General features: G+C 38.1%; 1 protein-coding gene across 1 annotated transcript; it reads left to right on the forward strand.

Annotated features, from left to right (window-relative positions):
- Nucleotides 1-12,064: 12,064 nt before the first annotated feature.
- Nucleotides 12,065-13,081, forward strand: LOC130982730 (ethylene-responsive transcription factor ERF022-like). Its single transcript, XM_057906804.1, has one exon. It carries the CDS (start codon nt 12,138-12,140, stop codon nt 12,744-12,746), a length of 609 nt encoding a protein of 202 aa, XP_057762787.1. The 5' UTR covers nt 12,065-12,137; the 3' UTR covers nt 12,747-13,081.
- Nucleotides 13,082-23,326: the final 10,245 nt, after the last annotated feature.

Here is a 23,326-nt window from a genome sequence, read left to right on the forward strand (position 1 = left end):
TTGTATCCATAGTTCACCTTTGTGTCAAGTTTCATGTGCAGGACAATATAATGGCTACAGTCCACAGTGATCTTAAAGAAGCTCGGCAATGCTACAACACAAGCTTGAAACCTATTAAAAGGCACATAGAAGTGCTGGTCAATTCTGTACATGCCGAGCAACCAGCACTAGCGGAACTTGATCCTCGAGTAGACTTTAAGGAACGCCCTACACCAAATGAAGATCTTACCAAGGTCGTCCTGACTGATGATCCTGCTAGATTTACCTTTGTAGGGACATCCATTCAGCACTAAGACAAGGAAAAGCTCGTCAAATTCTTATGTCAAAATGCCGACCTTTTTGCATGGACTTCGGGTGATATGCCAGGAATATACCCATCTGTAATAACGCATAAGCTAGAAATCAGCCCAGCCGCCTGACCAATTTCTCAGAAGAAGCAAAATCTCGGCATCAAAAAGCGACTGGCATCGATAGAAGAGGCTAAGAAGCTCATCGACGCAAAGTTCATCCGGGAAATAAGATTCACAACATGGTTGTTATGATAAAGAAAAATAACGGTAAATGGCGCATGTGCGTCAACTTTACTAACTTAAATAAGGCTTGCCCTAAAGATGTATATCCCTTACCTTGCATTGACACTTTAGTTGATAACTCTTGTAGTTATGAGACCTTGAGTTTCATGGATGCATACTCTGGTTATAACCAGATCCTTATGCATCCATCAGACCAAGAAAAAACAGCATTTATAATTGAATATGGTAATTATTGCTATAATGTTATGCATTTTGGCCTAAAGAATGCAGGTGCCACGTACCAAAGACTGATGAACAAAATTTTTGACCGACAAATAGGTCGGAATATTGAGGTATTTCTTGACGACATGGTCGCCAAGACGAAATTCGGAAATTCACACATCGACGACCTCGCTGAAATTTTTGGGTATATCCGAGCATATAACATGTGGCTGAATCTTAAGAAATGCGCCTTTGGCTTTCGTGGGGAAAAATTCCTCGGATTCATCTTGACTAGCCGAGGCATTGAAGCAAACCCAGAAAAATGTCAGGCAATACTTGACATGTATAGTCCCCGGACAATCAAAGAGGTCCAGCGACTGACTGGGAGATTAGCGACATTATCAAGATTTCTGCCGTGTTTAGCATTTAAATCTTCTCAATTTTTTCATTGTTTGCGAAAAAACATGAATTTTCAATGGGATGAAAACTGTGAGGCCGCCTTCACGAGCTTAACACAATTTCTTTCAAAACCTCCAATTTTACAAAAGCCTAAGCTCGGTGAACCATTATATTTGTATTTATCTATTACTAATTTTGCGGTTAGCTCTGTTCTTGTTGCAGAAAATGACAAGATCCAACAACCAGTTTATTGTGTGATTAAATCATTGCAAAGCGTTGAACTTCTTTACCGAGGTTAGAGAAGCTCTCCTTCGCATTAGTTTTCTCAGCTCGACGGCTCTGACCTTACTTTTAGAGCCACACAATCAACATTAGAACCGGGCAACCACTCAGGTGAATACTCGCCAAGCCAAAACTAGCAGGAAGGCTAATCAAGTGGTCCATTGAACTTCCAGAGTTTGATATCCACTACCAACTTAGGGGATCTATCAAATCCCAATACTTGGATGATTTTGTTACTGAATTTATGAAATCAGTTTCAGATACAGAAAGCCAAGAGTGGAGTTTGTTCGTTGACGGAGCTTCAAACCCTCAAGGGTCTGGAGCGAGAATACTCCTTGAAAGTCTGGAAGGAATTATTCTGGAACACTCTCTTCGGTTCTCTTTTAAAGCAAGTAAAAACTAGGCCGAATATGAAGCCCTTAAAGGTTTACTGTGATTCATTGTTAGTTGTTCAGCAAGTAAATCAGTGTTTCCAAACAAAAGATCTAATTTTGTTAAAATATCTAGATGTTGTTAAACACCTAGTAAACAGCTTTCCTAAGATTGAGATTAATAATATACCTAGAGATCAAAATCACAGAACAAATATTTTATCAAAACTGGCAACTACACAAGCACACACCGTAACACTTTTATAGTCAGTTTTAGATAAACCGAGCATCGATACAACTAGCATTTTTAATGTCATCAATGAAAATAGTTGGCAACAACCCTACATACATTACCTCCAAAATGGGGACATCCCGGAGGAGGTCGAAGAACAGAAAAAATTCAAACGACAGGCCTCTTTTTTACCTTATTGAATAATGTTCTGTATATGCGAGGTTATTCTCGACCTCTTTTGAAATGTTTAGATAGATCAGAGGCCGACCTTGTTTTAGCCGAAGCTTATGAGGGCATTTGCGGAATGCATTCGGGGGCAAGAAGCCTGGCAAAAAATACTCCGAGCTGGCTTTTATTGGCCAACGTTATGGGAAGACAGCCGACAAAAAGTCAAAACTTGTGATAACTGTCAGAAACATGCTCCGATCATCAACGTACCAGCCTACCACCTATATCATTCAGTGATAAGCTGGCCATTCGTTCAGTGAGGAATTGATATTCTCGGACCTTTTCCCACGGCTCTGAGATAGGTGAAATATTTGGTAGTGGCAATTGATCATTTTTCTAAATGGATTGAGGCCCAGCCTTTAGCAAAAATCACATAATCCCAAATGATATCCTTTGTTTGGAAAAATATAATCTGTAGATTTGGTTTACCTTGTCATATCGTAACTGACAATGGTCGCTAGTTTATCGACCATAATTTAAAAGTCTTTTTGCAGAATTTATAGATAAAGCAACACTTTTCATCAGTGGAGCACCCACAATCCAATGGATTAGCAGAAACTGCCAATAAGGTCCTCTTACAAGCTTTCAGGAAAAAGTTCGACAATGCCAAAGGCCTGTGGGCCGAATTTATTCCGGAAATATTTTGGGCGTACAACACTACAGTGCATTTGATGACTAAAGAAACCCTATTTCATCGGGTGTATGGATCTGAAGCCATGATACCAATTGAGATTTCATAAGATTCGCTGAGAACGCAAGCTTACCACCATGACCAAGCTCGGCGTTCCGAACTTGACTTAATTGAAGAGGTACGAAACACAGCAGCTATTCGTCACCGAGCTCTACAACAGTAAGAAGGCCGATGACACGATAAGAGGGTGCACCTAAGATCGTTTAATGTGGGCGACTTAGTGCTGAGAAAAACTGAAGAAGCTCGCCAACACTCCTCTCATGGAAAGCTCGCTGCAACATGGGACGGCCCTTACAGAGTGCATGAAGTCCTCAGAAGAGGTGCTTATAGACTAGAAGAGTTGGATGGCACTAAAATTCCAAACACTTGGAATGTTAATTCTTTAAAGCAATATTACAGTTAACAACAGCAGTATACTAGTACTCTTTTCCCTACCTCGAGATTTTTCCCAAAAGAGTTTTGCTCGAGGAGGTTTTAATGAGGCTAGCTTACCTGGATCCATTTGTAAAGGTACTGCATTCAATAAATTTAGTTCATCCTTTTCTATAAAGATCTTTCCATTTTATGAGATCTTGCAAAACAAGCTATTTGTTATCAGACTTACGGGCTAAACCGATTTGAGCCTATTAGACAACAATAATATCCTTGCTTAAACGAAGGATTACTGATCAGGCTAAAAGTCGCATTTTGGCCGAATGCGCAAAACTACGGTAAGCATTGCTTAAGCAATTTAGTGCAGTAATCATACCCTCTCTCGTCAGGAGACCAGACAAACAATTAGGAACAAACAAAGCCTAATTAAACAGATATAAACCCCAAAAGCAGCAATAACAATTAAATACTGCAGAAGTTCAGATTCAAAGTTCCTACAGAACTTTCATATGCTATACCCAAAACAAACTACAAATGTTCTAAAAATAAGCCAACGAAAGCATTTGGAGTAAGCTTTAAACATAGCACACAACACTAACCCGCCATATTCTCGTCCCCTTCTTTGGCAGCCTCTTCATCATCCACTAGCTGCCCATCTCGAATTATCTTGCTCGGGTCCATTAGAGTAAGATTGCCATCAGGAACAAGAAACATGGCCTGGGTTACAGCTCGTTCAAATCCCTCGGCAAATGCATCTAGAATGTCCCCTTCTCGGCTGGTTTCCATCTTCATCATCTTTAAAGTCACTTCAATCACTTGGTTACTCACGTTTGCAAGATCATTTTCCTTTTTCTTCAACATCTCAGCATCTTTTTCATGACTTTCCTTTTCCAATTTTAACTCCTCTTTGACGTTAGACAAATTTTTCTTTAACTCACTTAGGGCTACTTCTTTAGAATCCAGTTGTTCCTTCAAACCTGCACTATCAGCAGTACTAAGCACCATCTTCCTGTGCTTCTTCTCTGGCTACCGCCTATACTGGCCAGTTGAAATCCTAACACCTACAATTACAATCAAGCATTGAAATACGCATAATATTTTAGGAAAACAAAAACTAAGTACAAAACTCACCTATAGAAATTGATCAACCCCTACATCCCCAACCTCGTCTATCCGAGATATATTTGACATGGATTGGACGACTTCGTCTGCCACAACATTAAATGGGAACCTCCGATCCCAAACCAATGATCCGTCTCCATCATTATCAAAAGCATGCAGTTTTTCTTGTTTGATAGTAAAGTTTGACAATTCCTCGAACTGCACCACTCCATCCTTGTCCTTTTCGGCATCGAGGATAATCATGTCCGATTTCCTCTTCTTAAACACGATCCCCTTTTTCTTAGGTGGGGGCTGGTTGACCTCGGGTCCACCGTCCATCTTCTCTGGATTTGAAGAAGAACCTTCAAAGTTTTTCGCTTTGAAATGAGCTCTTAGGCTCGATGCCGATACTCCTGAAAATTTGCCAGTTGTAACCCAAAAGCAATATCATCAGTAAGCAAAAATGCAGATATCAACAATACAATAGATTCTGATCCTCTTACCAAAATAATCTATTACAGAGGACTTATCTTCCTCCCATGGAAGCAGCTCAGAGACAGATATCAGACCACCTTTATCCACCATCTCAATTAGAAACGATATTATACATTCTTTCCGAGTTGTTGTAATCTCGGGACCCAATATATGTTGTGGTTGGCACCACCAATACATCGGAAACGTTTTTCCCAAATATTCGTCTAAATAAAACGAAAATTCTTCATCTACTGACTTCACTTTAAAAAATATCTCTTTAAAATCTTTGAAAGACGATTTGTACAATTTAAACACGGAGCAACCTGGGGTGCTATTCAAATTAACCCACAGGCCATTCTACACCCTTTTGGCTTGGAATAGTGAAAAGAAAAGCTACAGGTCTGGTTCAATTTCAAGGAATTGCATCAGAACCTGGAAACATTTTATAAACGCCCAACCATTAGGATGGACCTGGGAAGGTGCACAGTTCATCTATTTCAAAACATCAAATTCAAAGTTGATTTCATCTTTTTTTCGCTATTTTTCAGAAAAAGCAGAAAATTAGTAAGAAAGTTAAAATGCAGGAAGAGACGTTTTTACTAACCTCTTTTACTCATCCTCTTTAAAACTTCTGGAAATTCCACCAGTTAAGACACCAAGGGTGTAATCAAGTTCGAGGGACTTGAGATGAACTCTATCCATTCATTTAATAAACTTTTCAGTTCCATAGTCAATCACTACCATTCAATGAAGTGTACTTCCAACGGTTATAAAACCACCTTGGAACTTGCACTCACATATATATATGAACCAGGAGAAGCATTAACTCCATTTAGCTTCCCATGACCACGTCCTTTCAGATGCCAAAAATAACTTTAAATGAGCCACATTGACCTGGGGGCTCCATATGCTGAGCTATAACTCGTTGATAACAACTTAAAAGCTCAACCTATCTCCTTAAAGTCAGGCTAAACTTGGAGGCTGTGATATGATCAATAAACATCGGTTACGAGTTATAGCTCGAAAACGTCAAACTCTTATTCAAATTGTAACCGACATGTTAATATAGTTAATTATAGTCATAACCGATCCTTATTCTGTAACGTCAGATATGCAGTTAAATTTCTTCCTGGCATCATTACTCGGAAGAAACGGTCGACCTCGTCCTCTCAGGTATAAAGAAGGACGAGAAAAGTTTAGAAGGTATGCGATCTTTCCAAGAAATAAACTTTATCAATATACTCGCTCACTTACTTGAGCGTCGGAGTGCCTTTTGCTGGTACCCACCTCCTTCTTTCTTCCATTGCCGACGTATACCACGCTCCAATCAGGAAGTTCGCCGATCTCCATCAAAGAACGAGATATACATCGGCCCGATCAGACAAGAATAGGTAGGATGACAAATAATTGTCTTCTCAGAGCTCAGCCGGTCAAAAGGAGAGACGTCGCCACTGAAGGAGGACAGTGCCACCAAGCTCCACCATAGCCACACCTTGCTTCTCTCTCATTGTTAGAAACTAGTGTATTAGAGAGATGAAAATGGTAGAACGGGTACAATAACCAAAAATTAAATGACAGTATTTTTAGAAAAAAATTTAAAATTTTAAACTCTGTTTTTAGCATTTTTAAAGATAAAAATGGTGAGTGCCGAGTAAAATAAAAATTTAAAAAATTAAATAAAAATACTTTAAAAAAATTATTAAAATTTTAATATTTATTTTTAAAATTTTAAAATTTAAATTTTTTTTAAAATATTAAAAAAGCTCAAATTTTGTATTCTAAAATTTGAATTTTAGTTATATTTTTAGTAATTAAACACAATAATAATATTTAGGATGAGATATGTATTCATTCTTCTTTATTTATCTTGCTCTCACAAAAAACGAGAGATAAATTTATCAAAAAATGGTCAAATAAAAAAACTGAATAAGTACTTAAAGTATAAAACGTAAATTTTTTGAATACATATTTATATTTATAATTTTAATATTTATTTTATTTATTAAAATAATCACTAATTGTTATATTTTAGATTACTAATCCAAAATGGTTGACAGGTTTTTTTATAAATACAAAATTGACCCTATTTGATCGCATTATTAATGTTGTTTATTATTATTATTTTTTTACAAATTATTTCGCAAAGAATTAATCCATATGATATATAATGATTGGTTAATAAATTGATCGAAATATATATTCTATAAAAAGTTATTTCTTAATGGAATAAAATTTATTATAATCTTAGAAATAATTTTAAAACCAAAATAATATTAGGAGCAATTTTGGTTGAGACAAAATATTTACGATCCAAATCATAATTTTATCTAAAATATATATATATATAAAGAACTAACTTTTAATTTGTTAGAATTAACTGACTTTAATGTTTAGATTTATAGATTAGAATTTAAAATTAAAAATTTATAATCTAACGTTTAAAATTAATTATTTCACATTAGAGGTAATGACCAAATCAATATTCGAAAGATTCAAACGCTGATATTTTGGTATCTCAATATTGTTATTGACAAAATAGTATCTAAATAATTTTAAAAAAATGTCAAGTGTTTCCTTGTGCTTGCCGGATCATAGCTTCGGAGAGGAAGATGCTGAGCTGGACACCAATTTTTTCTGATAAGATAGGCTTTATTTGAGTTAAAATTTGTAATTAAATAAGTTATTAGTCTAGCTGAAAATAAACATAATTGAGTTTAATTTTTTACCAAATCAAATGGATTTGTCCTAAGCCCTAATTAGCAATCGCTGTTACTAGTTACTGACTTAGTGTTTCATTACGAGTAAAACTGAAAGGTCACATAGAGAGGGAGAGACGTTGCTTTGGAAGCTTGGCGCGAAGAAGAACGCTAACAACGTGAGAGACATTGTGGAATCCGGAGCTTCAAGTGTAAGGGTTTGCAAGTGGCATCATCGCGTCTCCATTCTTCGGTAGGAACAACCCTTTGAAGAGGTAGGTTCTGCTTCATTCCATCGTTTCGTTTACCTTATGATCATTTTGATTGTTTTAGTAGTGGGTCGTTTTTGTTGTTTATTTTTTGTGCTTGTAACTTCTTGTTTATTCATTATTGTATCTTCCCTCTACTATTTTTTATATGGATCGTCTGGTTATGTTTGTGTATCATCACATGGGTTCCTTGAAAAGGGGGTAGAGACAGTAATGTGATATACAATGGTGGTTTAGTAACTGAGATACACAGTGTGAATGTGAAGACATGTAATTTATTTTTTGTTGAGGACTTATTTCTAGACTTGGGTTACCCTGAATATAATGAAGTATATTGGCTAGAACCTGATTTAGACTTAGCTAAGGGTCTTAGAGTGCTTAGGATGGATGCTGAAGTGATGAGGATGTGTGAGAATGTGATGAAGAATGACAACACTGTCCATCTTTATTTTGATCACCCAATTGATGCCAACCCTAAAATTATTGACGAACATGTGGTGCCTGATGGTAGCCGTGAGAGTGTGGTTGAAGTCAATCCACCTGGTCAGACTAATGAGAGGGAGAATGAAGTTGTGAATGAGGCCACTGGTGAGGTTAATGAGTTGAATAAGGTTTTGAGTGTTGTTGTGAACGAGACTATGAACGAAGTTGTGACTGAGGCCATTGTTGATGTTAACGAGGTGAACAAAAGTGAGAGTGGTGTTATGAATGAAGATGTGAATGACGGGGATAGGGATAAAGACACTGAAGGAGTATCAACTCTAGAGAAAGATGTTAAGAAGGTTAGAAAGAGGTATCCAAGACCACCACCAAGTGGTTTATCCCAAGAAAGAAGAACTGCTGAATCTGAATAACTTGAGGGTGATCCTCGAGAAGCTGAAACGGTAAATGAATCCACACATGAAATCAATTCTGATGATGCCAATGAAGGTGCTAATTTTGGAGCATCATTTGTGGATGTGAGGCCAGAGGAAGCAGTTACGGACAATACAACAGGTAAAATTATTGTTTCTGTTTTGTTAGAGCCTATCTGATCTAGAGTGGGAAAGAAACTACTGATCAAGAGTTCAATGATGCAATGGATAATGTGAAATGGATTAATAAACAAGCATGGGAGTATTTGTCAAAATTTGAGCAAGAACAGTGGTCGAGATCAAGGTTTTCAGAATGACCGAAGGTAGATAGTTTGACAAGCAATTACTGTGAGTCATTTAATTCAACAATTGTGGGTCTGCAGGAAAAGAGAATTTTGACAATGCTTGAGGATCTTAAGTTCTATATCATGAAGACAATGTCAACTCACAAGGACGCCCTGGTGGCTTACACTGGATAGATTGCCCCGGTACAAGTCAGTAGGTTAGAGAAGGAGAAAAGACAAGCTAACTACTGGGAAGCACAATGGTGTGGTGATGATGAGCACAACCAATTTGATGCCACAAAGTGGCAACATAAAGTGAGAGTGAATACCCGAGAGAGAACATGTTCATACAGAAAATGACAGCTAACTGGCCTACCATGCTGTCATGGAATTGCAGCAATCCAGAAAAAGAATGAGAAGTTTGAAGACTATGTCCATCACAAGCTCACCATTGAGTCATACAATAGGACTTACCAGTTTTACATTAACAGTACACCAAGTCAAGAGTATTGGGAGCATCACGAAGGGTTGCCATGTCTGTCTCCTCCATACAAGAAGCCTATTGACAGGCTTATTGGGTCAATGGCACAATGTACATTAGTTAGGCCCACTCTTCAAGTCTAACCTTCAGCTCCATTTAGGCCACCAACTGTGACTAGAAAAATCATGGCAACAGCTAGCCCAACCACACAGACCAGGTTCATAGGCTTGATGCCCACCGCATCCTTGAAGAAGAAAAAGCCATCTGGACACCACCATCAAAGCCATCCGCAAATGACAAGAAGTGACCTGAGAATCTTGGGTTTTCAATTTGTTGTTAGCTCCATTTTTGACCTGATTTAGTTACTATGCTCCTAAGTGCCATTATGGCATGTAGGTGCTAACCAAATTTTACGTGGTTTGTTAGTGTCAGTTTGGATCTGTAGTATTCATCTATGAACATAAATGTCATTATGGCATCTTATTTTTTTTTTGGTGGCTTGTTAGTGTTATTTTGGGCCTGAAATATATTATTCTGAATAGTTATGGATTATAATTTCATGTTATGATACTGGTGTTTTATTGAGCTTCTGTTGCTACGTCTATTTTTAAATGCTTACCAATCTTCTATATAACTTGCTCACATCACAACAACAATAACTCAATCATAGTGCAAGAATAACATAATATCCATTAAATTATCTCCGTTACAATGAGGAGAACATTACAAACGAATAAAGTGTCACTGTTAAACTCTTAAACTGTCCACTATCTACCTACTTAGCCAAATAACACATACTCAAAGTCAGATTTAACCCAATCAATATACAAATAAAAATTAGGTACAATTCAACCCTCTTCATCATATGCTCCTTCATGTCATTCACCACAAATAGCACCATCATCATCCTATCAATTTCCAGACCATCCCACACTCGACATTGATTCTGTTTTTTTTTTTTTTTTGTTCTGATTTACCCACTATATTACTATTCTCAGAAAAAACTTCTCCTTCCACACATTGCTCTTGTATTTCATCCAACCATTGAAAATACTCGCAATGCATTTGTGTATTCTATCACGACACAAAAAATTAATGGATCAGATAACGATTGAAAACTAAAATTGAATAAGCAGAGACGACAAACCAAGACGGGATATTGCATTACTTCGTCACATATCCATCAACATTCCAAGATTACTTTTCACATAGGGCAGCGTAGAAACCATCTATTAGAGTTGCTAGTTGTCTTCAACTTCAACGAAACCACTAGAAGGGGACAAAAGCAATAGCCGTCGTATGTTTTGCTCACAATACCTAAACCATCATCCACATCGAAGGCTTGTATCGATGACTGCTTTCTCATGGTTGCAGTTTTTCTACGGGCCCTAACTGTATGGATCTTCTAATTTTGGATCCTGTGCTACGAGTGACCGAAGAGAATAATTCTAAGGTGTAGGACAAATTCATTTGATTTGGGGCAAAATCAAATTCAATTATGTTTATTTCTAGCTAGGTTAATAACTTATTTAATTACAAATTCTAACTCAAATAAAGTCTATCTTGTCAGCAAAAATTGGTGTCCAGTTCAATATCGTCCTCGCCGGAACTATAGTCCGACAAACAAGAGGACATGCCTGACAATTTTTAAAATCATTCAAGTACCATTTTATCAATATCAATAATAAAATACTAAAATGTCAGCGTTTGAATCTTTTCCATACTGATTTAGTCATTACCTCTTTCACATTACTCTTCTATGTGTGACACTATGGAAAAATAATTAAATAATGCTGCCGATTCATTTGTTGTTCTAATTCCAATTATTAATGAAGCTGCGTATACATAACGTAATCACATATATAGATATTTGCATCTTCACACTGGCTTCCACATAGTTTTACTCTGCTAATTGAGTATCTTAGCTTCATTTTAAGCTACTAACATCATTAGTTCATGCATACCGCGTTGATACTGGATTCGAAATAAATTGCACTTAACTAAAAGAATGTAATATAAATCACTTAATATGATAATTGTATTAGTGACTGATTCTCTTACTTGAATTCATGATCTTATTAAATAAGGTTTTAGTCCATAATCTTGAGATTACATGAATCTAATATCATTAGTTCATTACCTGAAAAACAGGGTCACCAATAAGTTTGACTACACCAGCAAGGGTTGTGACGGTTTATAAAATTGAAATCACAAAAGAAAAATGTTCAGGGACAGTGATCTATCTAATATCATTAAAATATAGTAATACAAATATATTTTACTTAGGAATATAATATAAAACTAGTGGATATAGAAGAAGGAGGTCATTATATATTAAAATCCCAAGTCTCTTTTAAAAGAAAAAAAAAAACTTTTCCAATGACATCAACAAACTCAATAATGCAAAGACCAACATAATTAGTAAACGTGGCGAATGCACACTCACTGACAGCATCTTCGCACTTAACGTAACTGCGACGAAGCTCCCTCCATTTTATTTTCTACTAATTTCTCAAAGTAACGCAATGCAACCTTCATTTACGATCATATATATATACATATATGAATAATGAATCTTCGCTACCTCAATCTGTAACCCTTGCTTCTTCTTATTTATAAGATATCATTGTTATTACTACCACAAACCCTTCTTTGCTTTTCTTTTTCCAATGGAAAATCCAACTAGCAGCACCATGCAAGAATGTAACAATGATAATGTGATGGTGCCGCAGTCTTATAGGGGAGTTCGTAAGAGAAAATGGGGCAAATGGGTGTCCGAAATTCGCGAACCGGGGAAGAAAACCAGAATATGGCTAGGGAGCTATGAGCTACCTGAAATGGCGGCTGCAGCCTACGATGTGGCGGCATTGCACCTTAGAGGCCGCTCTGCCAGGCTCAACTTCCCGGAGTTGGTGGAGACTATGCCCCGGCCCGTGAGTTCAAGGGCCGAGGACGTGCAAGCTGCGGCTCAGCAAGCTGCATTAAGATTCAAGAGTACTCCAATTATGTCATTAAATTATTCTTCTACGGAGGTAGATAGTGCCCCTGATAACAAGGGCACTATCCTTCCCGTAAGGATAGGATTGTCTCCTAGTCAGATTCAGGCGATTAATGAATCTCCATTAGACTCGCCAAAAATGTGGATGCGAATGGCTGAAGCATTCATGTTTGGCTTCCATGATCATAATTATCCTCATGATTATTGTGATTATGATTATGGTATGTTGGAGTTGAGTGAATGGGAAGAAATTCAGCATGAATCTTTATGGGATTCATGAATCATGCTTTGGAGAATTGAATAATCAATTACGATAAAGCATCATCCCTAAATTTGATTTGGGTCCCTATAATATAGTATACTAAAATTAATGCAGCATGCTGCTAATGTCTAAGTGAGACTAATTCAAATGAAGCAATTGGATTTATTATTTAATTATGTCAATTGCATCATGTATATCATATCATATATATAAGGTGGTATGTCCCATTTGATTTATATCCTTTGCTTAGCTTCTGAGTCATAAAATTAACCACCCAATTATTAATTCATTAATGGCTGTGCTCCTTTGATTTTCTCCTTCTTCAACATTTCATAATCATATCTTTTCCAGAATGGCTGTAACTTTGATGCAGAATTGAGCTTGTAAAATTGATGTGTTGGTTATTTCCATAATCGTCTAATTATATATAATTGCCATATATATTGCATTAAGAGCTTATTAACGAACTAATTTTGTTCAGCGTTAAACTAAAATATACATTATTTGGAATGGAATTATTCATCAAGGTATTCAGAGTTAAACTTGAAGAAAAACTAAATAATTGTTTTGTAAAAAACATTTACAACATGTATGGTGGGGTCATCACAAGTTAAACATAGCTACTACAAACTGTTTGACAATAAGACTCTTTGGAAGAAAATGAAAAAAATAAAACGCAAAGATTGTAAGAACGAGTTAAAAGCAATTTTCAAATTAAAAAAAAAAAATTGATCAAATACATACGACTTGAAATTTTTTTTTTCTTTTCTTTCTACATAGCTAGTATACAAAATTTAAAACCGAGAAGGCTTTGAGAATTCTATATCAACGTAAGCATGAGGTCAGCATATCGGTTTGTTTAATTTTGTTAAGATAGCAGAGTAGGTGGCCTACTGTTTGCTTTCTGTAGGAAAGCAAGGTGTTAACCACGGATTACAATCTCCTCATGGTGGTTTTGAACGTGATTATACTATTATTAATAGATAAATAAATACAACTATCTCATCTTATTAAGTAACTGAAGTCTCTTATTATTTTCATTTTTTTTAATTGAGGATGTCTTTTACTTTGAGAATTATTAAATTATGAAAAAATATGGGTAAATAACTCCTAACCAAAACTTTAAATAGATAATTTTATATGGATCAATGTTCTGCTAGGATTTCCATTCGAGAGGACGACCTCGTGCAGAAAAGCACAAAAAAAGTGAAAACTCGAGAAGAGATGGATCTTAATCAACCATCTGAGTGCATGGAAATTGTTCCAGCTGAAAAAAATATATCCATAGCAACGAAGAGATCATATAAAGATACATTATTGACGAGCTCGGGGCTTAAATATGGTCAAAACACCTTGCCTGACATGAAAAATGATGCCCCAATCTTGAGGACAAGTGGTATAGGGATGAAAATGACCAAGAAAGTGCTGATAAACCTTTAAATTCTTATCCCACAATTCTTGTGGCAAAGGAGCAATTTGAAGAGTGGTGTAAACCATAAAAGAATGCTCTCATGGTCAAAGTGCTGGGTAACCATGTGACGTTTGTGTTCATGGAACAACGACTCCACAGAGACTGGGAAAAGAAAGGTAAGATTCATGTTATTGATATGAATCATGACTACTTCTTGGTTCACTTTGCAGATGAGAAGAATTACGCGCATGCGCTTATGGAGGGTCCTTGAATGATTGTTGGCCACTACCTCATCGTGCAAAGATGGCGGCCTTTTTTCCTATCCGGATCGACATATATTAGAAAGATCGCAACCTGGATTCGCATTCCAAACCTGCCGATCGAGCTGTATAACCACCGATTCCTCTGGAGAGTTGGCTCAGCCATTGGACACATGCTCAAGATTGATCGTACTACCTCAATTCACTCGAGGGATAAATTCGCTGGTATATGTGTGGAGATCGACCTGGCAAAACAACTAGTACCAAAAATCTCAATGCTTGGCTGTGAACTACATCTCGAATATGAAGGTTTGTACCAAATTTGCTTCTCCTACGGAAAATATGGCCACAGATCCGAACAATGCATGGAAAACGGTGCTAACAATGGTGACCCTATGGAAGAGAACCGTTCCGATGATAGTCTGCAGGGTAAGGTGCCGGAGATGAAAATGGAAGGGCCGCAGAATCACAAGATCACCACAATCATAGCAACGGTAAGTTCAACCTGGATTTCGGGCCTCAGATGTTGGTGCAAAGATTCAATAATAGAAAGAAACTCCAATTAGGAAAGAAACATTTTCACGCCAACCAAGATGGGATTACTATATACAGCCCTGAAGAAGGAAACTCCCCAAAAAGGAATAATCCCAATTCGGGATCCCGCTTTGATATCCCGCAGGAAGAGAATCCGAAAAGTATACATGAAGATGTGACTAATTATGAAGTGAGCCAAGGTATTTTGGGAAGGAACGAGCCTCAAGTGAACCAAGCCCAAGTTACAACCAGTAAGTTCCAAGTGCAAAAAAGGACCATCAAACTGGGTGCTAGGAAAAACCCACAGAACCAGCCAAAATTTGTTATCCGCCCAAAATCCACGATCAAACCGGGTAGGAAGGAAAATATTGGCAAAAACAAACCGAAAATGCTAGGACCCTCTACGGCAAACCCTAAAGGGTCGGGAAACCCCATGGAAGCTGCGAAGGGGAAGGAACACAACTCTGAACTTGAAGGTATGAAAATGGTGGTTAGTGAATACATGAAAAGAATGGAGTGAGATCGATGGGATGCCTTTAATACTTTGAAGGATTCTCGAAGAAATTTGGAGAAGCATGTGGTAAGAGAGAATTTACTTTTCAACCCATATAAACAACAGCAACTTACAGAGGAGCAAATGAAGAACACAGAAGCCAGAGGTAACCAAGTGAGACACCTTGACGTTGTCATTATTGATGCCGGTGGTGGTGGAACCTTGATTGCATCATCGTCTCAGGACCAGGTGGATCCACTGCTTGGGGCTCGTTCCCGTAAGTAAATTTGGCCATGTGGCTTTCCTTTCACGCCAGGTCTAATGATGAATATCATTAGTTGGAACTGCAGGGGGTGGGTAGGAAAGCCTTCCCTTCACTCATCCGAGATCTGCGACATGAGTATGGAGCAAATTTGTTCTTTCTATTGGAAACTCATGTGTGTGGTACCCGAGAAAATCAAATTCGGGATAAGATGGGCTTTGATCAATCCTTTGTAGTGGATTCAATGGGGCATGCTGGAGGAATTTGGTGTCTCTGGGATTCCTCTATTTGGAAGGTGGACATTTTGGAGCATGATAGGCAATTTGTTCACCTTAAAATCTCTGTTAATAATTCAACTCCCTTACTCATTTCTGCTATATATGGAAGCCCCTAAAGGGCGACTAGAAGATTGTTGATGAGCGGATATTTTATACGCTTTTTGGGGGTAATTTCATGTAGATTTTAGTATGTTTTAATTAGTTTTTAATAAAATTTTATTAGTTTTTAAGCAAAAATCATATTTCTGGACTTTACTATGAGTGTGTGTATTTTTCTGTAATTTCAGGTATTTTCTGGCTGAAATTGAGGGAGCTGAGCAAAAATCTGACTTAGGCTGAAAAAGGACTGCTGATGCTGTTGGATCCTGACCTCCCTGCACTCGAAATGGATTTTCTGGAGCTACAGGAGTCCAATTGACACGCTCTCAACGGCGTTGAAAAGTAGACATCCAGGGCTTTCCAGCAATATATAATAGTTCATACTTTGCGCAAGGATAGACGACGTAACTTGGCGTTGAACGCCAAGTTCATGCTGCTGTCTGGAGTTAAACGCCAGAAAAACGTCATGATCCGGAGTTGAACGCCCAAAACACGTCATAACCTGGAGTTTAATGCCAAGAAAGGCCTCTACTCGTGGATAGCTTTAATCTCAGCCCCAACACACACCAAGTGGGCCCCAGAAGTGGATTTCTGCACCAATTATCTTAGTTTATTCATTTTCTGTAAACCTAGGTTACTAGTTTACTATTTAAACAACTTTTACAGACATTTCTTGTACCTCATGACATTTTCAGATCTGAATTACATACTTTGTGACGGCATGAGTCTCTAAACTCCATTGTTGGGGGTGAGGAGCTCTGCAGCGTCTCGATGATTTAATACAATTCCTTTGTTTTCCATTCAAACACGCTTGTTCTTATCTAAGATGTTTATTCGCGCTTAATTGTGAAGAAGGTGATGATCCGTGACACTCATCACCTTCCTCAATCCATGAACGTGTGCCTGACAACCACCTCCGTTCTACATTAGACTGAATGAATATCTCTTAGATTCCTTAATCAGAATCTTCGTGGTATAAGCTGGATTGATGGCGGCATTCATGAGAATCCGGAAAGTCTAAACCTTGTCTGTGGTATTCCGAGTAGGATTCTGGGATTGAATGACTGTGACGTGCTTCAAACTCCTGAGGGCTGGGCGTTAGTGACAGACGCAAAAGGATCAATGGATTCTATTCCAACCTGATTGAGAACCGACAGATGATTAGCCGTGCTGTGACAGAGCATAGGAACGTTTTCACTGAGAGGATGGGAAGTAGCCATTGACAACGGTGACACCCTACACAGAGCTTGCCATGGAAGGAGCCTTGCGTGTATTGAAGGATTTCAAGGAAGAGTTGAAGTCAAAGGACAAAGCATCTCCAAAACTCCAACATATTCCACAGTCCTTTATAAACAAATAACTCTATTGTTCAAGTAATAACTATTTATTTTATGCCCTTTTTCTTTATTAAAATACGAGGCCAAAGAATCCTATTGGTATCCTGACTAAGACAAATAAAATAAATATTGATTGCTTCAAGCCAATAATCTCCGTGGGATCGACCCTTACTCACGTAAGGTATTACTTGGACGACCCAGTGCACTTGCTGGTTAGTTGTGCGAATCACAAATTCGTGCACCAAGTTTTTGGCGCCGTTGCCGGAGATTATTGAGTTTGAACAATTGAAGGCTTATTTTATTTCTTAGATTAGGAATAATTTATTTTTGTTGTTACAGAGTCATTAAATTTTGATAGGATAGTTTCTTTTCAAAAATTTCTTTTCAAAAATATTATTGTTCTTAATTAATTGTTAATTTTTCGTGAGTTTAGTGTCTTATTCTAAGTTTTGTGTTAATTGCATATTTTATATTTTCTTCAAAAAAAAAATTTTTTTCGTGTTAGTGTTCTTGGTTCTTCCTTGATCTTCAAGTTGTTCTTGTTCATTTTTCTTGATTGATCTCAAGTTTTTCTTGTTTTGTGTCTTTTCTTGTTTTTCTTGTGCTTTTTCAAAACATTAACTTTCAAGAATTAAACTTTTATCCATAAAAATAACACATCTTTAAAATACATTACATTTTTAGCTCAGTTGATTATAGCGGGGATTTATATTCTTAGCAATTGGGCACTTTCTTTTTAAAATCCTTTTTCAAAAATAATTTTTCTTGATTTAATCTTGTGCCAAACTTTAAGTTTGGTGTTTTCTTGTTAATCTTTCATAATTTTCAAAAATTTTATTAAAGTTTTCTAAAAATTTTAAGTTTGGTGTTCTTTCTTGTGTTCTTGGTGTTCTTGTGAATCTTCAAAGTGTTCTTGAGTTTTTCTTGTGTCTTGATCTTAAAATTTTTAAGTTTGGTGTTCCTTGGTGTTTTCCCTCCAAAAATTTTCGAAAATAAGGAACATTAGATCTAAAAATTTTAAGTCTTGTGTCTTTTGTGTGTTTTTCTCTTTCATCATAAAATTCAAAATTCAAAAAAAAAATTTTTATTTTCTAACTAATTTTGAACTACATTTTTCGAAATTTTTACATAAAAATTCAATTTTCAATTTCAAAATATTTCCACTTTCTCTTATTTATTTCGTTTTTATTTTATTTTATAAAAATTAATTTTTATAAAATAAATAATATCAACATATATACCATCTCTTTTATTCCAACATGGAATTAAGTGGGAATGAACAGTCCAAGAGGACTCTGGGGTCATATGCTAACCCCACTACTGCTTCATATGGGAGTAGTATCTGTATACCTTCCATTGGAGTTAGTAGCTTTGAGCTGAATCCTCAGCTCATTATCATGGTGCAGCAAAACTGCCAGTATTCTGGTCTTCCACATGAAGAACCTACAGAGTTTCTGGCACAATTTTTGTAAATTGCTGACACAGTACATGATAAGGAAGTGGATCAGGATGTCTACAGATTATTACTGTTTCCATTTGCTGTAAGAGATCAAGCTAAGAGGTGGTTAAATAACCAGCCTAAGAACAGCATAAAAACATGGAAACAGCTGTCAGAAAAATTCCTGAATCACTATTTCCCTCCCAAACGAATGACACAGCTAAGGCTAAACATCCAAGGCTTCAAACAAGGAGATAATGAATCCCTTTATGATGCCTGGGAGAGATACAGAGAGATGCTAAGAAAATGCCCCACTGAAATGTTTTCAGAATGGGTGCAATTAGACATCTTCTATTATGGGCTTACAGAAAAAGCTCAGATTTCTCTAGACCACTCAGCTGGTGGATCTATACATATGAGAAAAACAATTGAAGAAGCTCAAGAGCTCATTGATACAGTTGCCAGAAATCAGCATCTGTACCTAAGCAGTGAATCTTCTGTGAAAGAAGAAGCTAAAACAGTAACTGCTGAACTCAGTCCGGTGGATCAGGCTAATGAATTCAATCAGCAATTAGACTTTCTAACTCAGCAGCTAGCCGAATTCAAGGAAATATTACAGGAAACAAGAATGGCTAACAGGAACATGGAAGTACAATTAAAGCAGACAGAAAAGCAACTGTCAAAACAAATAACAGAAGAATGCCAAGCAGTTCAATTAAGAAGTGGGAAAACATTAAATACCTCACTTCAAAGTAGCAGGAAACCAGGAAATGAACAGATGGATACTCAAAATCCCTCTGAGGACAATCAGAGCCCAGAGAGGAATGATGCTGGCGCTGAACGCCCAGCCCATGCTCATTCCTGGCGTTCAACGCCAGAAACAAGCATGGATCTGGCGTTGAACGCCCAAAAAGGACATGGTTCTGGCGTTCAAACGCCAGTGATCAACAAGGAGGTAGCGTCCAACGCCACTCCAGCTCCCACCTCTGGCATTCAAATGCCAGTGGGGGATCAGTCACCTACGAGTGCTGATGATAACCCTTCTAAAAAGGCTTCCCAACCCACTTCTGTAGGTAATAAACCTGCAGCAACTAAGGTTGAGGAATACAAAGCCAAAATGCCTTATCCTCAAAAACTCCGCCAAGCGGAACAGGATAAGCAATTTGCCCGCTTTGCAGACTATCTCAGGACTCTTGAAATAAAGATTCCGTTTGCAGAAGCACTTGAGCAAATACCTTCTTATGCTAAGTTCATGAAAGAAATCTTAAGTCATAAGAAGGATTGGAGGGAAACTGAAAAAGTCTACCTCACTGAAGAATGCAGTGCAGTCATTCTGAAAAGCTTACCTGAGAAGCTTAAAGATCCTGGGAGCTTTATGATACCATGCACATTAGAGGGTAATTGTACCAAGCAAGCTTTATGTGATCTTGGGGCAAGTATCAACCTAATACCTGCATCTACTATCAGAAAGCTTGGTTTAACTGAAGAAATTAAACCAACCAGGATATGTCTTCAACTTGCTGATGGCTCCATTAAGTACCCATCAGGCATGATTGAAGACATGATTGTCAAGGTTGGGCCATTTGCCTTTCCTACTGACTTTGTGGTGCTGGAAATGGAGGAGCACAAGAGTGCAACTCTCATTCTAGGAAGACCTTTCCTAGCAACTGGCCGAACCCTCATTGATGTCCAAAAAGGGGAAGTAACCTTGAGAGTCAATGAGGAGGAGTTCAAGTTGAATGTTGTCAAAGCAATGCAACATCCAGACACCCCAAATGACTGCATGAGTGTTGATATTATTGACTCTCTGGTAAGAGAGGTCAATATGGCTGAGAGTCTCGAATCAGAGCTAGAGGACATATTTAAAGATGTTCAGCCTGACCTAGAGGAATCAGAGAGAATAGTAGAACCTCTGAAATTCCCTCAGGAAGAGGAGAAACCTCCTAAACCCGAGCTCAAACCATTACCACCATCCCTGAAATATGCATTTCTGGGAGAAGGTGATACCTTTCCTGTAATCATAAGCTCTAACTTAAAGCCACAGGAAGAGGAAGCACTAATTCAAGTGCTAAGGACGCACAAGACAGCTCTTGGGTGGTCCATTAGTGATCTTAAGGGCATTAGCCCAGCCAGATGCATGCACAAAATCTTGCTGGAAGATGACGCCAAGCCAGTGGTTCAACCACAAAGGCGGCTGAATCCAGCTATGAAAGAAGTGGTGCAGAAAGAGGTCACTAAATTACTAGAGGCTGGGATTATTTATCCTATTTCTGACAGCCCCTGGGTGAGCCCTGTCCAAGTCGTCCCTAAGAAAGGTGGCATGACAGTGGTTCATAATGAAAAAAATGAACTGGTTCCTACAAGAACAGTTACTGGGTGGCGTATGTGTATTGATTACAGAAGGCTCAATACAGCCACCAGAAAGGATCATTTTCCTTTACCATTCATAGACCAGATGCTAGAAAGACTAGCAGGTCATGAATACTACTGCTTCCTGGATGGATATTTAGGTTATAATCAAATCGCAGTAGATCCCCAGGATCAGGAGAAAACGGCATTCACATGCCCATCTGGAGTATTTGCATACAGAAGGATGCCATTTGGCCTATGCAATGCACCCGCAACCTTTCAGAGGTGCATGCTCTCAATTTTCTCTGATATGGTGGAAAAATTCCTGGAAGTCTTCATGGATGACTTTTCAGTATTTGGAGACTCATTCAGCTCCTGCCTTAACCATTTAGCACTTGTTCTGAAAAGATGCCAAGAGACTAACCTGGTTTTAAACTGGGAAAAATGTCACTTTATGGTGACTGAAGGAATTGTCCTTGGGCACAAAATTTCGAACAAGGGAATAGAGGTGGATCAAGCTAAGGTAGAAGTAATTGAGAAATTACCACCACCTGCTAATGTTAAGGCAATCAGAAGCTTTCTGGGGCATGCAGGATTCTATAGGAGGTTTATAAAGGATTTTTCTAAAATTGCCAAACCTCTGAGCAACCTGCTAGCTGCTGACACGCCATTTATCTTTGATAAAGAATGTCTGCAGGCATTTGAGACTCTGAAAGCCAAATTGGTTACAGCACCAATAATCTCTGCACCAGACTGGACATTACCATTTGAACTGATGTGTGATGCCAGTGACCATGCCATTGGTGCAGTGTTGGGACAAAGGCATGACAAGCTTCTGCACGTCATTTACTATGCCAGCCGTGTTCTAAATGATGCACAGAAGAATTACACAACCACAGAAAAAGAGCTACTTGCAGTGGTTTACGCCATTGACAAATTCAGATCCTATTTAGTAGGATCAAAAGTGATTGTGTACACTGATCATGCTGCTCTTAAATATCTACTCACAAAGCAAGATTCAAAACCCAGACTCATCAGATGGGTGTTACTTCTGCAAGAGTTTGATATAGAAATAAGAGACAGAAAAGGGACAGAAAATCAAGTAGCAGATCACCTGTCCCGAATAGAACCAGTAGAAGGGGCGTCCCTCCCTCTCACTGAGATCTCTGAAACCTTTCCGGATGAGCAACTGTTTGCCATCCAGGAAGTGCCATAGTTTGCAGACATTGCAAACTACAAGGCAGTAAGATTCATACCCAAAGAGTACAGTAGGGTGCAATCAAAGAAATTAATCACAGATGCAAAGTACTATTTTTGGGATGAACCATATCTCTTCAAGAGATGTGCAGACGGAGTAATCCGTAGATGTGTGCCTAAAGAGGAAGCACAGAAGATCCTTTGGCATTGCCATGGATCACAGTATGGAGGACATTTTGGAAGTGAGCGAACAGCCACAAGAGTCCTCCAAAGTGGCTTCTACTGGCCTACTCTCTATAAAGATTCCCGAGCATTTGTGCTTAATTGTGACAGTTGCCAAAGATCAGGCAACCTACCTCACAGTTATGCCATGCCTCAACAAGAAATCTTGGAGATTGAGTTGTTTGATGTATGGGGCATTGACTTCATGGGACCTTTCCCACCATCATACTCAAACAATTATATTCTGGTGGCAGTGGATTATGTATCCAAATGGGTAGAGGCTATTGCAACACCCACTAATGACACTAAAACAGTGTTGAAATTCCTCCAGAAACATATCTTCAGCAGATTTGGTATCCCTAGAGTGTTAATCAGTGATGGGGGTACTCATTTCTGTAATAAACAGCTTTACTCTGCTCTGGTACGTTATGGAGTCAACCACAAGGTAGCTACTCCATATCACCCACAAACTAATGGGCAAGCTGAAGTCTCAAATAGAGAACTTAAAAGAATCCTGGAACGAACTGTAATTAATCGCAGAAAGGATTGGGCAAGAAGCTTGGATGATGCTCTGTGGGCATACAGAACAGCATTCAAGACCCCCATAGGGACCTCTCCATACCAGCTTGTGTATGGAAAGGCGTGCCACTTGCCAGTGGAACTGGAACACAAGGCCTACTGGGCAACCAGATTCCTGAACCTTGATGCCAAGTTAGCT

Source organism: Arachis stenosperma, chromosome 5, assembly GCF_014773155.1.
Source record: "Arachis stenosperma cultivar V10309 chromosome 5, arast.V10309.gnm1.PFL2, whole genome shotgun sequence".
Taxonomy (NCBI): domain Eukaryota; kingdom Viridiplantae; phylum Streptophyta; class Magnoliopsida; order Fabales; family Fabaceae; genus Arachis; species Arachis stenosperma.

Bases quoted from the DNA above. Each gene is read 5' to 3' on its own strand.
- LOC130982730 (XM_057906804.1), top strand. From the start codon at position 12,138: ATGGAAAATCCAACTAGCAGCACCATGCAAGAATGTAACAATGATAAT.